General features: G+C 30.7%; 1 protein-coding gene across 1 annotated transcript in view; it reads right to left on the reverse strand.

Moving 5' to 3' along the window:
- Positions 1-8,626, reverse strand: part of LOC143203296 (sialin) — a 54,063-nt gene extending 45,437 nt beyond the window's left edge. The window contains exon 1 of the mRNA XM_076415447.1: positions 8,077-8,626. Within this exon, the coding sequence (XP_076271562.1) occupies positions 8,077-8,080 (4 nt within the window). The 5' untranslated portion in view covers positions 8,081-8,626. The remainder of the gene's footprint in view (positions 1-8,076) is intronic.
- Between the last annotated feature and the right edge of the window lie 11,443 nt (positions 8,627-20,069).

Raw genomic sequence — 20,069 nt, forward strand, 5'->3', positions numbered from 1 at the left:
AAATTTTGACTTAAGTTCAGATCACACACCTGTGATTTTGACGCTGAGTGAAAACATTATAAGAAAACAACAAAATCCAACATTAACCAACAAGAGGACAGACTGGGAAGGATTTGTTGAAGAAATAAACAATCGAATTCAACTAAATGTTCCCCTTAAGACAGAAGACCAATTAAATTATGAAACCGAAAAATTCGTTGCAGACATCCAACAGGCTGCTTGGAATAACACTCCAGAAATTAAAACTTCAACCAAAGGAATAAATTACCCGAAAGAAATCAAGGAAATGGTAGCTGAAAAACGAAAACTACGGAAAAAATGGCAGTAAAATAGAACACCTGAAAATAAGAATATCTTAAACAACATAACACAAAGGTTGAAGAGGGAAATTTTGGAAATTAAAAACAATTCCATAAATAACTATCTACGAAATTTAACAGATGACAAGAACACAGACTACTCGCTCTGGAAAGCCACTAAATACCTAAAACGATCCTGTCTACATAGTCCTCCGATAAGAAACATGCATGGAAGTTGGGCACGCAGCAACCTGGAGAAAGCAGAAGCATTCGCTGACCATTTAGAGAAAACTTTCAAACCAAACGAAAGTGAAATTGAACATACTTTACCGGACATAGACGGCGAAAATTCGACAATTCAATTAACAACTCCGAAAGAAGTCACCAACGTTATTAAAACTAACATCAAGCCAAATAAATCACCAGGCTATGATTTAATAACAGGGCAATTGCTGCACAATCTGCCAAGAAAGGGTATTATAAAGCTCACTAACTTAATCAATGCAGCATTTCGACTGAAATATGTCCCAGACGTTTGGAAAATGGCTGAAATAATAATGGTTCCAAAACCTGGAAAATCACCAAATGATATAAAAGCTTATCGACCTATCTCACTGTTACCGATGATAGCTAAGGTATTTGAAAAGCTCCTCTTGAAAAGATTAAAACCAATTATAGAGAGAAAAAACCTAATACCAACACACCAGTTTGGATTTATTACCAAACATTCAACGATTGATCAAGTGCATAGAATAACAGATGTTATTGAAAAAGCCTATGAAGATAATAAAGTATGCTCAGCTGTATTCTTAGATGTAGCACAAGCTTTCGACAAGGTATGGCACAAAGGCCTCGTCCATAAGCTACAGAAAATATTACCGAAGCAACACACCGAACTATTAAAATCTTACATCACAGCCAGAATGTTTAGAGTGAAACAAGAGGAAGCTTACTCTACAATAAAAGAAGCTAAAGCAGGTGTACCACAAGGAAGTGTACTGGGGCCAATTCTGTACCTACTTTATACATGTGATATACCACAAATCGAAAACATTACAATGGCTACATTTGCTGATGATACTGCTATTCTTGCTGTCGGAAACAATAGCGAAGAAGCAACCCGAAAACTACAACAGGCTACTGACGCTATAAATAAATGGACCCAAATCTGGAAAATACAAATTAACCAAAACAAATCTGTGCATGTTCAATTCACCTATAAACAGGCCGCGCTTACACCATTGACCATAAACCACACTGTCATACCATACAGCAATAATGCTAAGTATCTCGGAATGACACTTGATGCAAAACTACGGTGGAAGGAACATGTCAAAAAGAAAAGAAAAGAACTTGAGTTAAAATATAGAAAAATGTATTGGCTAATTGGAAGAAAATCTCAATTAACTATACATAATAAATTACTTCTATATAAACAAATATTAAAACCTATATGGACATACGGAATACAATTATGGGGATGTTCCGCAAAAAGCAACATAAATCTAATACAAGTTTTCCAGAACAAAGTCCTAAGAAGCATCGTAGGTGCACCCAGATATTACCGGACCATTTATTTACATCGAGATCTTCAGATACCGACTGTCAATCAAGAAATTAAAAGAATTGCAAAGAGACATGAGGAGAGACTTCACTCTCATGTTAATTTCGAAGTATTACAACTCTTGGACAACACCAAAACCGGACGCAGACTCAAAAGGACCAAACCATTTGAACTTGTGTAGTGTGTTGTAGTGTAGTGCAGTGAGGTGCATTAGAAAAAACTCAAAGTGTTAAAACAATTATTATTATGTTAGAGACTATGTAGGACTGATGAGTCCTATTAGATATATACCTAGATTTAAGCTATTATAAGGACAAATTGTAGGTTAGTCGGCAACGACTAGTAACAATGTATATAATTATAAAAAAAAAAAAAAAAAAAAAAAAAAAACCTCTTCATTCGACGAAAATTTTTTTTCAGCGAGCATTCTTTTGAGAACTGAGAACAGGAAATAATCGCTGGAAACAGATATGGAGAATTTGAAGCCCAACTCACGGATTTTTGACATGGTGAATTGTCTTGGTAAAGCAGCATTTTCTTTTTCTTCAAATGCGGCCGTTTTTCGGCGATTTCGTCCTTCAAACGCTCCAATAATGCTATGTAATAGTCGCTATTGATGGTCCTACCTTTTTTTAAGATAGTTAATGAAAATTATTCCATGCGCATCCCAAAATACAGACGCCATAAACATGCCAGCCGACTTTTGCCACTCGGATGACTGTCGATTGGACTTCGGAGTGAAATGATGGAGCCATGTTTCATCCATTGTCACATATCGACGCAAAAACTCAGGTTTATTACGCTTGATCATCTTCAAATACTGTTCCGAATCATCAACTCGTTGTTTTTGGTCAAAAGTGAGCTCGCGCGGCACCCACTTTGCACAGAGCTTTCTCATACCCAAATATTCGTGAATGATATGATGTACACGTTCAGTTGACGTCTTTAGAGTGTCTGCTATTTCATTCAATTTCAATTCACGGTCATTCAAAATCATTTTGTGGATTTTTTAAATGTTTTCGTCGGTAACAACATTTTTTGGGCGTCCACTGCGTTCATCGTCTTCGGTGCTCATTTCACCAAGTCTAAACTTAGCATACCAACCCTTGATGGTTGATTTTCCTGGGGCGGTGTCCGAAAACTCGGCATCAAGACAATTTTTTGCTTCAAATGTATTTTTCCCTTCAAAAAGCAATATTTTATCAACACGCGAAATTCATTTTTATCCATTTTTTTCACGATAACAAAAATTTCTTCACTCAAAATGCTATAATTCACAAACTAATGATCCCAATGCTGTCAAATTTATACACGCATCTTTTGAGTGTTCGGGCTAACTAAAAAAGTTTAGAGAGTTAAAAAAGTTTTTAGATTTGTAAAGTAAAATTACTTAAGAATCTTTTCATAACTGTAATTTTCATAATTTCGTTTCTATTGTATAATAGCAAATACTAAAAATATAAGGCATATTAATATTCGGCTCATTAATATTTAATGCTTCCGTTGGTTGCGTTACAATACAAAGTCCATCCCACATCAATTGAATAAGTCTTGAGTAATTATCTAGCACTGTTTTAAATGTTTATATCTGAATTAAAATGACTTAAACTATTTAAAAATACAACAATTAATAGTATTATTCGGTATATTACATTATATATTGAAATGTGCCATTTATTAATTTAAATCGATTTAATTGGCTTTTTAATTAACAATATCGTACAACTCTTTTAACAAGAATGAATTAATGTTTTTAGTGGTGATGACTTCATTCATCGTGGATCATTTTTTTGTTTATTTTTTATGAGTCAGATTATATACGCAGAAAAGTTGATATTCAAATCAAAAACAAAAGTACTCATGATTTACTGTTAATAAATTATTGTTTATAATAAGAAAAGTTTATAATATTCTTTCTAGGTTTTTGAATTTTTGAACATTTTGAAGTGTTTTTGCTGACTTAAAGAGGTTCTATATTCGGCTGTACGTATTTTTTTAATGCATGTCCGCCGATTTCTCCCTCAATCATGGACCGATTTTCCAAATTCTTTATTTATTCGAAAGAGTGCACTTCCGAGGTGGTTCCATTGTAACCAAATCACGATCTCTTGGGGGAAAGGGGGTAAAATCGATAAACACCCTCAAATTTCAAAGGCACGTACAAAGTTTTCACATATTTATTTATCTAAATTTTATAATAAAACGTTTGTTATATTTTTATTAGTATTACTAACGTGGAAGCAACTACTTGGCAACGCGCAGAATATCAGAAAATTGAAGCGAACCAAACCGTACGAACTTATATATGTGTATACCTTTAGTGAAAACTATAGCTTAAGTTATTATAATTTTATAATTGAGGAATACATATTTATGTATTTATCTCGTACTCGTCTTGCTTGTGAATTAATCCAAGTACAAATGAAATGTAGTAATAAATTAATTTATAATTAAGATTGTACTAAGCATATCTAATAAAGATGTTATTAAAAAAATATTTTATTGAGTTCATTATTTATTTTATATATGTCGATTCAATTTTGTTGCTAAAAATATTTTATTTTATTGACTGATGTTTACCTGGACCTACTGGTTCCATGAGCTTTGCAATTCATCAAGAGATGGTGCTTTCTTATATAATTAATGAGCGAAGACTTATTGAACTAATTAGCACGCATTAGTCCTGCTTGTGAATTGATGTCTAATAACATATGCTATAATAAAAAATTAACTTAAGATGGGAATAAGATACAATAATGGCAATTATTAAAGTCATTTATAATTAAGTACCACAATATTTAATATTGCTAACACAAGTAATATAATAGGTATACAATATTGCTTTCACTTTTTTGCTGATTATATAATCTTAACAATAACTAATAGAAAATATAGATATATTTTAAGAATCATGCAATGAAGTTAAGAACCTTTCAACATAATTCCACAGAAATATCAGCCAATCTGCGTCAGCATCATAAATTCGTTCTCAAATAAAAATATATTCTGTTTCTGATTCAATACTGTAAAATACTCATAGTGAAGCTGACCAAGAGCATTTACTACAGTCAATAATGCAACAGAAGATTGAAAGCATATGAAAAGTCAGGACTAGGATCAACCAAGGCCACATGTCACGTCAAAATTTGCGAACCGTACATGAAGCTGCTTTAACTAAAAGTCTTACCTTACCCGCATCACATTCAATCAATAATACATGGCTTGACTAATCAGAAAACTTTGGATAAATTCATAAATATATAGTAAAATTAATTAAATAACAAAAATTGTGGAATTTCCAAATATAAAAGAACAGCGGAATCAAAGTCGTACGTCTATTATGTAATTTTTATTGACTATATTTATTAAAAAAGTAAAAATGTAATTATTTATAATTAAGTACCCCAATATTTAGTGTTTCAAATAAAAATATATACACAGATTAATAAATATGGTTTTATTAGGATTTTATAAAATACCATGATGATAACCAGATGTTACTAGGTTCTTGCATACATCAGCGATATCTATTGATGCAAATGAGTATCAATGTAATCAAATTTAAAATAATACTGAATTGGAGGGCCAAAAAGTTCGAAGACAATGAATTACAAAACTTTTAAGATGGAAACCAAGCTCAAAATATTTAATAAGCATCCATCAAACCCACCAGACATGACTACTAATTAATACTTGTTCGGATCGAAGCAACATATTTTGACTGGCACATGGCTTCGAAATGTTGAGGAAGTGTGAAAATGGGTCGATGATTGAATAGCTGACAAAACGTTCTTTAGACACAATATGGTCATATTACCAGCAAGACGTAAAAATTTCTATATAGTAAAAAGGATTTTAAGTGAAAAAAAAAAAAGATCAGAATATTATTTCTATGAATTGGACCACGTGATTTAAATAAATATAAAATACTTACAAAATATAAATAGCATTATATATAATGTCTCACATTTATATGCAATAAAAGCATCCAGTACTCAGTTCAATAAACATAAATGAAATAAAGGGGAAGTGTAATGCAAGTGTAATTGTATTCAAGAGATATAAAACAATTGATCAATGAGTCTGATATATGGTCATTTGAAATAAATACATCCCTATCACACTTTTGCTAATCATATATATCAAACATAATGGTATAATCAAAAAGATAATTCTATATATATTACATAAATACATCGAATACCAAAAAGATAATCTAAAATAAAGCTAAAGTTATATGACCTTTGATACAATACAGTTAGAAGTCGAAAAACAAGACATATAATAGTAAGTTTCCGATAACATTTAACCCATATTGCACAAAACGGATTCATTGACCTGGGCCAGACAACTTCTTGTTCACAACAATACCCAGCATGTATTTTCTTGATGACTGAGTAATCCAATAATTCAACTACAGTACTATATGAAGAAATCAATAACACAATGCAGGTTTTTCACTAACGTTTCCCAAACTTATATATTTCATATTTCACCAGATAACATATTATAACCTATATAACCCAACATAAAGATATAACCGTAAGATAAATATTATTTAATCAGTTATCTATTTAGCAGAATTGATCTAATAAATAAAAATTACAGAGTAAAGGCAGACCAAGGTTAGTCGCGTTGCCGTATCAACAAACCAAATATATAAAAAATTGTTTGATTCATTGCTTCCAATATTATATATTTTCTTACATTTATATAAAATACATTATACCAAATATATAAAAAATTGTTTGATTCATTGCTTCCAATATTATATATTTTCTTATATTTATATAAAATACATTATAATGTCAATCTTATATTAACTATTATTATTATTATATTAGCCATCTTCACATATTATTAACTTGCTGATATTTGTTGAAATTCTGCAAATTGGATAATTTTTTTAGTTTCAATTTTATAACATTTTATATTATATATAAATGTTAAATTAAACTTACATAAGATAGGGCACTTCAAAGATATTAATATTTAAAAAAAACGGAGTGTAAAAAAGGACTGAAGTATGTGGTCCGGAAATAATAATTCAGACCAAAAGTCATCTGTTAAGTTTTAAATGGAAACAATGGAAAAATTAATATCCTACTGTTATAAGAAATACAATTATTAAAAAAAACAAATAACGAGACTAAGGCAGAAAGAAATATTTTCTGAACCATAAAATATTGGACGTCTGGATAAAATGAGCCCATACAAGAATGAATGAATATGACGACACAAGTTAAGACACTTAAGAGATCTATATCAGCTTTTCAATCAAAATATGAACGAAAAAGTCAATATTTGACGAAGGAAATGTACTTCACGAAAACACTGCACATGTGCATTCTTGCATCTTGTAAGAAGGTGTATCAAAAAATAATCTACTAATAAAATGTATTTTATTAAATTGTTTTTTTTTTCACATCATATCAGAACCAAATTTTTATCAAACAGCTGACGTATATCAAAGTCACCTTCTGTTTGTAATCAAAGTAATTTCTAAATATATTATCATTTTATATGTTTGTATTTTTAAAATTAAAATTAACATACTCTATAATAATACATAGCATTTCAGTCACGACAGATATACTCACTTTTCATTAAGAGATCAAAGAATTTTGAGATGTAAAATAATAGTTTCCATTTTATTCAATAACTTAAAATATGTCATTCACAAAGCATTAGATTGCAATACTCTATATTACGTAATAATTAAGTACTGGAGGCATATGAACTAGAATTATATAAAGAGGAAGGAAACAAAACCACATTCAGTAATTTAGGCACATAAATCTAGATGTAGTCATATAAATATATTAATTTTTTGTAAAAATTATAGAGAAGCTTAAACTTCTTTTACGACAATTTTTCTTAAAATTATTTATAAATAATATTCCACAATAAAGTATTAAATTTAACTGTTAACATAATATAGCAATTAAGTAATTTATTGACTTATTATTTATCAAGATTTTCAGTATTGTTAATTTGAACAAAAAATTTCCAGACAAAATGGTCTAGATATAGAGGAAAATAATAAAGAAAAGGCAAGGTCACCTTCTCTTCTGATCAATGTCTTTTTATGTTTTATTGCATACATTAACAATAATTTATAAAAATATGAATGCATTATATTATAATGCATAATTCATTAAATTGTAATAACTGTCGTCGATACTAAATTAGTAACTCATTAACTTTACTTACCCATTTTTGATATAACTTCGTTAAAACAGCAAAACAAAATGTATGGAAGTCGAAAATATGTTTATCCTTTTCTCGATTAAAATCACATTACTTTTTGCACAATAAAAATACTGTGTAATTATTATACAAAGACAAACTACCTATTTGAATTGTTAAAGTAATATGTCTTCATATTATGATATAAAACACGTGTTTTAACAATTATTTCACATAACTTGTACACATATATTTTGTCAAGTACAAAACAATGTAAATGAATTACAATTGTAGTGTGAAATGTTGTGGTTCACGCGAGTGTATTCGATATGTACGAGGTTCAATGATAACAAACACGTTTAAAACAGTCGAAAAAGAGAAACCGTTAAATATAACGACTAGATGATACCACTCGCAACGCTCTGGGGTAACTGGCATATGAGCCTACTGGATGCCCGCGCATTTCAATCGAATTGAACGAAGACAGACAGATGCGGTGGAGTTGGATGGTTGTTTTACTCGGAGTTTGCGAAATTACGGCGCCTGACATTCGTTTTCACGTTCCTACATATCTGCGGCCGACGCTTTCAGGAAAAATTTAAAAAATACATGAATTTCACGCATTTATTTTTATCGTGCCACATTGACCAACATGTGATCGCTGTTAATTTATCGATTCCAGTGGGACGTTTTGTTTTTATATCTATTAAGAAAATATTTTGTAATTTTCCTTGGCTCGGTGGAAACATCTTTCAGTTACCTGTTTACAACTACTTTTTTTATATTTCAGTCAGTGAATTTAGCAAAGTATTGAATATATTATGAATATCTTAATCATAATTAATTTTTATAGAAATTATTAGGTGTTTGGGTATCTTCTTATCATTTACATATTGTATGCATTATAAAAGGGATTTATTTAAAAATAATGATATAACATAGACTAATTAAACTAACAGGTCAATTGAAAAGTACCTAGCCTGATACATAGATGGCGCTATTAGTATTAAATCCATGTGTTTTTTCGTTATCCCTAACACTCAAAAGATGCGTGTATAAATTTGACAGCTATCGGATCATTAGTTTGTGAATCATAGCATTTTGAGTGAAGCAACTTTTGTTATCGTGAAAAAAATGGATAAAAAGGAATTTCGCCTGTTGATAAAATATTGCTTTTTGAAGGGAAGAAATACAGTTGAAGCAAAAATTTGGTTTGATACCGATTTTTCGGACACTGCCCCAAAAAAATCAACCATCAAGGATTGGTATGCTAAGTTTAGACGTGGTGAAATAAACATCGAAGACGGTGAACGCAGTGGACGCCCAAAAGAGGTTGTTACCGACGAAAACATTTTAAAAAATCGGGATATTTTGGGATGCGCGTGGAATAATTTTCATTGGCTAACTTGAAAAAGGAAGGAATTGCTTCTCATCTACCGTATTCTCCAAATCTGACGTTGTTTGAATATGTTGGGTGCAGCAGAACTTCCAAATAGAGTTGCAACAATGTTTCCTCCACACCTGTTGCAAAGTGTGGTCGAGTGTTGTCACACAAGAGGGTGATTTTGCATTATTTGAGTTATTATCTATCGTTTTTAATCCTTCTGGACGTATAAAAAAAACGATTGTGGTTTGGCAGTAAAACAATAATTGATGTATTTTCCAACTTCTTCATCATTTCGAAACTGTCTGCCAGCCAAGCCATGCTGTATCGATCTAAACCAGTGGTAACCAGAATACACTACGTTTGTTGAATATGTTGGGTGCAGCAGAACTTCCAATTCCAGTTGCAACAATATATACTCCACAACTCTTGCAATGTGTGGCCAAGTGTTGTCACGCAAGAGGGTGGGTTTGCATTATTTGGTTTATTATCTATCGTTTTCTATCCATCTGGACGTATAAAAAGAACGATTGTGGTTTGGCAGTAATGCAATAATTGGTGTATTTTCCAACTTCTTTATCATTTCGTAACTGTCTGCCAGCCAAGCCATGCTGCATCGATCTAAACCAGTGGTAATCAGAAAACACTAAGATTGGTGAATATGTTGGGTGCAGCAGAACTTCCAATTGGAGTTGCAACAATAATTTCTCCACAACTTTTGCAATGTGTGGCCGAGGTAAAATGGTTTGTTCTTTTATATTCTTGGATAAGGTAAGACATAATCGCATCGTTAACGAGCTACAGATAATTAACAGATGTCAAAACAACACAGTGATCTATTGAAATCTTACATTAGAGTCAGAAAGTTTAGAGTCAAACAAGGGGAAACCCACTCTACAATAAAAGAAACTGGAGCTAGTGTTGTATGAAGTGTTTCACAAGAAAGTGTATTGGGGCCAATTTTTTAACTGCTCTATAAATGTGATATACCATAAATGGAAAATATATAAATATAGTCATGGCTACATCTGTCGGAGACAATAGCGAAGAAGCCACACGGAAATAACACCAAGCAAGTGGCAATATAAATAATTGAATGCAAATAAAATTAACGAAAGTAAATCTTCTTAGTGGCGTCGGAATCAGATGGGACAAGAACTAGTAACAATAAATAGTATTAATGCTGAGGACCGTGGTTCGGAACCCACGTTAAACTTTAGGCCCAGCCCAGATAAACCCATAGTTGGTAAAGGGAAACTTTAAAATATAAAAAAAACAATAAATAATACCATTATTTAATACAGCAACAACGCATGCAACAACTATGAAATATATCGATTTATTACAGAAAATATATCGATATTTTTAAGAAAACATCAAAATATTGATATATAGGCCCAAAAAATATTGACCTCTAATTGTTTTAAAAAATAGTAATATTTTTAACAGATTTTTAAAATTAAGTACCAAATGTACAAGACATCTAAATTTTATGAATATATTGATTTATATTAATTTATATTATATTTAAGAATTTTTTTTTGCTAAAAATTTCGAAAAATATTGGCTAACGAAAATATTGATATATCGATATTTTTTTGACAGACACAAGTATGCTATGTTTTGATTTGAGACATATGTCATTTTATTATACAGGCATTAACCTCAAAATTCACAAATTACGTTTATAGAGTATATTAGTTATATGCTAATATATAATATTATATAGTCTATTAAAGTATATTATATAATTATATGGTTACATTCCGTCAACATAATAGTGTTATGGATCATAGAGTAATATACAGAGTTTTGACTTAATACAAATAATTTCAGAATTGTTTCGGGTGGTCTCAGCAGGAAGGCGCTGAGAACGTCATTTCGATGAATTACATTGGTTAGTTTAAATCGCCATTACAGGCACTAGTAAAGAAGATATTTTAACAGGAAAGCATTTCGTTGGTCGAGGAGTTCATACACATCATGTAACCAACTTCGGACGTCACATTCTACTGATCAATTAAATTAAAATAAAACCCAAAAAAATTTTTCAAAATAATTTATTTAAATAATTCTATGCCGGCTAGGTGGCGCAGTGGTAAAGGCGATGGGACGGTCCTCCTACTGTTGCGATAGCCGCGGGTTTGAATCCTGTTGGGGCATAGTCGTAAATTTATGTTTGTGATTGTTTAAAATTTGTGAAAGAGTCTAAAATCCGACAAGGAAAATGATTAATAATAATTAAATATGAAGATAAAAAAGGCTGCAATCTGCAGCCTTTTTTATGCAATGCAATCCAAGGAGATATCTTGTGTATTCAATTAATACACAAGATATCTCCTGGCAAATATAATCAAAATTGTCTATAGCGCATTTTCCTTTTTTCATATTTCTTTAGTGCTATCAATTTAAATAATATTGAGACAAGTTATAATTATTTTACAATGTTATTGTGAAAAATGTGGAAAGGATCATTAAAACCGTTAAAATGTATGACATACACAAAAATGGCGTTCTAAACAAACCATAAAAACAAACAATTGGGTTATAGAAATTGGCCAATCAAATACTTTTGTAAGGAAATTCAAATGAACCAATAAAAAAGTGGTCTCCAAGAGACAGCATTGGTTGGACCAGGCAAAACATTTCCTCGATTTCGCTTATTTAAGTAAAACCTCTATATATACTCCATGTTAAGAATATATAATTTTTTGAAAATGTCGTATTTTTCCCCTGAAAACATGCATTTTGCGGTACGTATAGCTTTTTTTTGGCGTCATCATAAGAAAAAGTCGCTAAAAGTCATTGTTTGCTGGTAGATACTTACATAAGTATAGCATAACTACAGCATAGGTAAGCATACTCCAACCACAAGAATATGTGAAATGTGGTTTCTACAATTCAAATTGTGTCAAATTCAAATTCAAATTCAAATGTGGTGATTTCAACATTCAAGATAATGAACGTCCTGGGAAGTCACACTCGTTTCAGTATGCCGAATTGTGGAAATTATCGGATGAAAACCCAACACAAATACAAAATCAATTGGTAAAAATCTTTAATGTAAATCGAGTCACAATTTGTGAACAATTACAAGCGATGGAAAACATGGACAAGTTGGAAAGATGGGTGTCACATGAACTGAATAACAAACAATTCGAATAAATGTCAATGAAACGCTTCAACAAAGGTATTAAAGGGACATTTCTGCATAGAATAGTAATGGGTGATGAAAAATGGATTTACTTCGAAAACCGTAAGCTAAAAATCACGTGTACTGTGTATTGGTCGAAAAACCTTCACTGTACGTTCAAAGACACGATAAAGTGATTTTACAGCATCACCAGGCGCCGTCTCATACAACAAAACCAGTCAAAGAAATGTTGAGATCACTTACCTATAAAGTTTTATCGTACAATGCTGTATTCTTCAGGTCTGGCTCACGCCAATGCAGCACGCGCTTGCTGGAAATGGTTTAGCTCAAAGGAAAAACTGTTGTTTTTTGGAATGGTATCTATAAATATCCATTGTCATGCATTTTTCTTATGTGAAGAAAACTGGAAAGGGATTACCGACATAACCGGTAATTAAAGAAAAGGCCAAGAAGAAACAATTCATGCATTGCTTAATATGGCGACATATTAATATAATAATATCGGCATACATATGTAGTATGGATTTATTATTAATAGTACATAATTATATACTATTAACTTAATTTATTAAACTAACCGCTTAGAAATTAATAGCCTAAATTAAACCAAAATTAAAAATATACTTTTCTAAGATCTTTAATTGGAACCACGAACCGTAATCCCTGGTTCCTTCCAAGTAAAAGTTACACGGTTACGGCGAAACGCGAATCGGAATTGCAATTCCCCGAATGTAAATTTGATAGGAATACGTGATACATATCAAGTAAATATTTGAAGGCGACATTGAACCACCGCTTAAATTTACGTTGAGAAACCGATGAATACGTCCAAGATCTTGATCGCATTTAATCTGATCTGCAATGTTGCGAAATCTTACTAGGTGCAATAAACAAGATGATAATATATCTTGTTACGTAGTCCTTATTTATTTTGATGAATAATATTATCCTTTTATTAATTATATCTTGGAGTCGCATTTTGGTGCCTTATTTGATCAATTTAGTCGCAATTTTTATTAGCCTAACACTGATTATTTCGTTAGAATTGCATAGAAACGTTAGTCATAAATATTACACTGGTTGGCAAATATACAAACTGGATATTTCCAAATTTGATTTAACGCTAGCAAAAATTTTAACACACTTTATTTGAATTTTCAAACGTTTTAGGTTTCATTAAATATAGGAATAGATATTTGGCGGAGTAGGAAATAATATGGGTTATATTAGAGCAAAAAGAAGTAGGTAATAAAAATTTAAGAATAATTGTAGAAATATAAGGGATAAATCCCAATGCTAACATTAAACCAAACACCTTCAAAATATAAGAAGGGCTAATAATATAGGGCGAAAATTTAAATCTAACCTAACTTTGTTTATAATGTTAATGCATGAAAAAGTAATGTTAAATACCAAAAAGAAAACGATATGAATTGAACTGTCGGTAAAAGCTTTGCAGATGATGTCATAATAACAACTAATAGAGAGCAGAACTACAGAAGGAATATAATATTAAGAGATTATGGAATGATGCATAAAAGCAAAACGAAAGTTTTGGAGATGGTTGGAGAACCTCAAGTAATAAATATACTAATGAAGAATGTATAAAAATAGATGAAGTAAATAGCTTGCGTTTATTTTGTACCTTTGTATAAATGTACTGTAAGTATATGTAAGGCCATACACTTTTGGGGATTAAACAAGTAAATGGAATTTTAACAGAGAATGACTCTAAGTTTATTTTCATTATAAGAATATAAAAAGACAGAACCTTAATTGATCCTATTATATTAATGACACTTAGCAACTATGAAAAGGAATAAGATGGAAGAGAACATTTTGAATTGCATTTGCTATACGCCAACGGTTCTTCTTATATATGATACCTTGTATATTTCTATTGAATTTTATTTATTTCATTTTTTCGAAAATAAAATTGTTTTTTATTTATATTTCATTGGTCAATGAAACAGGATGCGTGGCAAACTTTATCAAAGCTCTCACAGGAAAATGTTTTCGTTACAGGTGTCTCTATAAAAAATCAAATTACATAAATGAGGAACTGTAACCCCATCCATAGATGGAGACCCCAGAGATATTGGACGTAGAAAAACTTTTCTCCAAATAACCCTATTAAGTTTTCTCTCTATTACACTACATTAATAGTAAAGAAATGAGTTAATAGTTTGGCCAGATTCAAGCAGCTGATGATGAGCGGTTAATTTCCAATCCCATCAATACAAAAACACGGTTGTAAAGGTGATTATTCGCTAGATTTTGAATGTGTAGCCATTCAAAAATTCAAAAATGTGATCGCCACATTTGTGAATAAAAAGGCTGATAAAAAGGATAAGGAGTTGATGGTTGAATTAGACTTTGATATCACTACATAGTATAAAACAAAGTCGCCTTTTCTATCCCTATATCCCTATGCGCGCTTAAATCTTTAAAACTACGCAACGGATTTTGATGCGGTTTTTTTCAATAGATAGAGTGATTCAAGAGGAAAGTTTATATGTATAATACATGCATAATATACTAAGGCAACATTGCTAATTTTAGAGGTTTCTAACGTGATGTCGTAAATTAACCTATTTTTTTAGGCTTATTTAGCAATTAGCAAAAACGCTGCCTAACCCTACGAGTTAGATCAAATTAATGTACTACAGTATTGTACACCATAAAAAGGTCTACAAAAAAGTCCGCGATGGTATATATTTATCTTTTAGGGATAACCCACATTAACTATTTTTATTGTTTACTTTTTACGTGAGAAAATGGCTTATTTACGAAGCTATTTTAAGCAATACGGCATTAATCCTTATCGAATTAAGTACCTTAAATACAGTGTGCAATTAATATAGATCAATATGGTTCCTTACAGCATGTAAATTAAACAAATATTTTCGGAGATATTACAAATTTAAAATTTGCGTTTAAAAATGTGTAATGTAATAAAAATTGTATGAATTTAGATATTCCAAAGATAGCAGGAAATCTTCATAGTAAGTATAGGGGAAGAGGAATTGTTTTACTCCAAATTTAATGCGTGCAGGCCAAGGGCAGTAATGAATGAACCAAAAATACTGGATCGATTTTAATCATGTTTTCATTGAGTGACATAGGCATATATATTTTATGCCCGTGCAAAGTCGGAGCGGGCCGCTATGTTTTTATATACAACGTTCATATTTTTTCTGTAGTGTATTTAATTTAGTATCAGCATTGCACCCGTGCGAAGCCGGGGCGGGTCGCTAGTTGTTAATAATTTATAATTTGATAGATAATATGTAAAAACTAGCAATGGAAAAAAAATAAAAAATATATTTCCTTCTATTTATTAGACCAAAGTAATAAAATAAGGTTAACAATTAATCTGTTATAATTCGGCATCCATCATTAAAGACAGATAACTTGTTTTATTATATGTTTTATATTTTGCGTTGGGAACAATCGAACTAGCGACTGAAAATAGTAATTACTATTTTGCACGGTTCAATTGTTTTTTTCAATTCGTGATGTCAGACGAAGATGTATGAATCCTTTCGTGTATAAATTGTGAGACAGGAAAGGACGGAGATAATTGCTTGGGGCACCTAATTTTATATGTTATTATATTTTCTAATGGCAGTAGAAGTGGAAAAAATAATTACTGAATACTATTATAATAATTATAAATAACATGCAATTTATAATTTTATTTTAAACGACGTAGAATTACTATTTGTTTTATTGTATTTAAATGTATTGATTGCTTAATTTTTAAATAATATACTATAATAAATATAGAAAATACAATAGAACTTAAAGAAAACCTAAGAACTAAAGATGTTCAATAACCATAAAGGCTATATAAACATATAAACATAGAAAAAAAACTAACCCATGACATAATTAAAAATTATCTGAATGAAATGATATAAATGCTTTATTTATTATTGAACGAAAATATTTTATAACAAAAATTAAGAGAATAATCGAAATATTATCTAATATTGTCATAAAAACAGTCAAAATATATTGCTATTTATCATTCCTAATTTTACTCTTTTTACTCTATTGCATTAATAATCTTGAAAAATATCGTACCAAAATTCTATAATATTAATATACAATATATTGTTATTTACAAGCGAACTACCAAAAAAATCATAAAACTACATATATTACATATAAATCTATGTAAGCATAAATTGGGTACATTTTTGTCAAGATCGCGACTAAGACGACAGAGCCAGAACGTCAAAAATCAGTCGAATGAAAGAAGTAGAACCAAAAATAGTAACTAAAAGTACGACAGAAGCAGTCACTGGTAAAAAGTAGTCAGTTACTAAATAGTCGATAATCAATTTCAACATATAAACTATTTATAAACGTTAATTAACATAATAGCTGATATATATCATATTAAACTTCTGTATTATATGATATTTTTCGATGTTTGACATTGTAACATAATTCTTGACCTGAACTGCATTAGTGAGATTGAAGGTATTTCCGTGACAGATGCAGTTTAACAATAATAACAATACTGTGTCAATAAAATGACCATACTTTCACTTTCTGCAACGGTGCTGTTTAAGGAACACATTTTGAAGGTCGACAGTCTTAATCCACAAGGTAATCTATATACCGTTTGCGAGTTAATTTTTTTATTAAGTACATCTTAAACCTTGCATTAGTTTGCTAAATACCATCCTAATTTACAAATTAATTTATTATCAAATTCCGTTGTAATTGCATTAATAGACAAGCAAGGCGAGTACGAGATAAATACGTCAGTATGGAACAGGTCAGTTAAAGTCCCCGGCCTGACACATAAATGGCGCTACTAAAATTAAATGCATATATTTTTTAATTAGCCCTAACCCTCAAAAGATGCGTGTAAACATTTGACAGCTGTCGCACCATTACTTTGTGAATTATGCATTTTGAGTGTACTTGCTTCTGTTATTGTGAAAAAATATTAATTAAAAGAATTTCGCGTGTTGATTGAATATTGCTTTTTGAAGGGAAAAAATACAGTAGTAAAAAGTAAAAACTTGGCTTGATGCCGAGTTTCCGGACACTGCCCCAGGAAAATCAACTATCAAGGATTAGTACGGTTTTTAAGTTTAGACGTGCTGAAATGACCACCGAAGAGGGTGAATGCAGTGGACGCCCAAAAGAGGTTGTTACCGACGAAAACATTAAAAAAATCCACGAAGAAATGATTTTGAATTACCGTAAATTGAAATTGAATTAAATAGCAGACACTCTGAAGATATCAACTGAACGTGTACATCATATCATTCACGAATATTTGGGTTTGAGAAAGCTCTTTGCAAAGTGGGTGCCGCGCGAGCTCACTTTTGACCAAAAACAACGACGAGTTGATGATTCAGTTGAGGAGCAGGGTTTGAAGATCCTCCGAAGTCCAATCGACAGTCATCTAAGTGGACTGCACACGATGAACTCGCTCCAATGCGTGGGAAAATGCAACAGTCGGCTGTTAATGATATGGCATTTGTATTTTGGGATGCGCGTGCAATAATTTTCATTGACTACCTTAAAAAAGAAAGGACCATCAACAACGACTATGATATAGCGTTATTGAACCGTTTGAAGGACGAAATCATCAAATAACGGCCGCATTTGAGGAAAAAGAAAGTGCTGCTTCACCAAGACAGTGCATCGTGTCACAAGTCAGTGAAAACGATGGCAAAAATTCATGAATTGGGCTTCGAATTTTTTCCTCATCCACCGTATTGTCCAGATCTGGCCGCCAGCGATTATTTGCTGTTCTCAGATCTCAAAAGAATGCTTGCTGGGAAGAAATTTTAGTCGAATGAAGAGGTGATCGCCGTAACTGAAGCCTATTTTGAAGCAAAGGACAAATCGTACAAGAAAAATGGTATCGAAAACTTGGACCGTCGCTAGAATCAGTGTATCAGTGTAAAAGTTTAGTTAGTGTTGGTACATAATTATAATTGTTTATTAAAATTATCAATATATATTGCAAAAATAGTATTGATTTTTTTTCTTCGATATATCGATATATTTCTCGGTGGTCGATACCCCTACATCTCGGCTGAGAATGAAATCACCATATCTAAATCATTTAAATTACTATTCACGTTTTTGAGTTTGTTTATTTTAAGCTACAAAAAGCAAACCATGATTTTCGGCAGCATCTCAATTTTAATACATATAACACTTTCCGCAGATCCTACGTTGTTGAAAACTAAATGTATCTTTTTGATGTAGTTAAAATTTATTTGTTTTTTCACTATTTACAATAATATCACAATATATATGTTACGAAGCATTATTTGTGTTGAATTTTAGATTTACGATTATGAATTTTAGGTCTATGTCATTTAACATATTAATTTAGTTAATATATATTATTTAACATATTTAGCTGATTGTTAAAATTGTCTGCTGTGACATGTTTCCTAATATAACATTTTTTTGTTATGCAACCTCCAATACTATAAATAATTATTAAATATATCATGCTTTAGCTTTTATAATAGCTTTATCATTAAATATAATACATAATTATTAAAACTCTAAAAAAAGATTCTTACTAACCAATATCGTTATATTTAAATATATATAATATTATTATCGAGTGAAACCTCAAGCTTAAACCTATTTAATAACAAAGAAACTACTGTGTATAGGCATCATAATATACACTAGAGTAATTTAAATGAATATCTGAGTATAGTAAAAATATGTTTAGATATTGACTCCCACATAGAAATATATTTTGATATAAAAAATTGTTTACTTGAAATTCATATAATTCATAAATTCAATAACAGGCGTATAATCATATTTAATGTAAACAATACGTATTTAATTACCGTGTTTTTGTTTTTTAATGTTTAATATGTTTTCGTACAAATAGAATCTCAACTAGTAGATGATTTAATCTTTCTCATAAATATTAAAATGTAAGAAGAAAAACAAGACAAGGACGTAATTAATGTAATAATAATTCAAGTTCTTTTATATAATTATGTTTTATAAAAAAATTGTTATGTCTACTAATGTGATCAAATAATAGTAGGATTTCGAAATAAAAAGGCAAACGGACTTTTTGCTTTATTCTTCTCAAAATATTCCCCTCTGGGTACAATATGTTTATGTGGGTGCTTTAATATAAGAAGTTTGATTGCTATTTCTATTTTTTAGGTCTAGGGAATATTCGAATATTTTGCGAAGCTAGATCATACAAATAAGACAGTTGTGAAATAATATGAATATAATATATTTTGAGAAGAATAAATGATCAAATGATTTTTTTAACATCGTAATTGTTGAATTGTTTATGGAGAGTTTGCTGTCATCTCTTGAATTCTGACACATATTTTTTCTATTAATCTCCTACAACTTCAACAATCTGTCCGTGGGCAATACATTTTATATGATTTCCGTTATGTGATATAACTATCCTGATATGTAGAAGATCGTTTCAGTGAGTTATCT

This window comes from Rhynchophorus ferrugineus, unplaced genomic scaffold (assembly GCF_030347505.1).
Source record: "Rhynchophorus ferrugineus isolate W39M unplaced genomic scaffold, kcgeb_rfMv2 rfM1, whole genome shotgun sequence".
NCBI classification, from domain to species: domain Eukaryota; kingdom Metazoa; phylum Arthropoda; class Insecta; order Coleoptera; family Curculionidae; genus Rhynchophorus; species Rhynchophorus ferrugineus.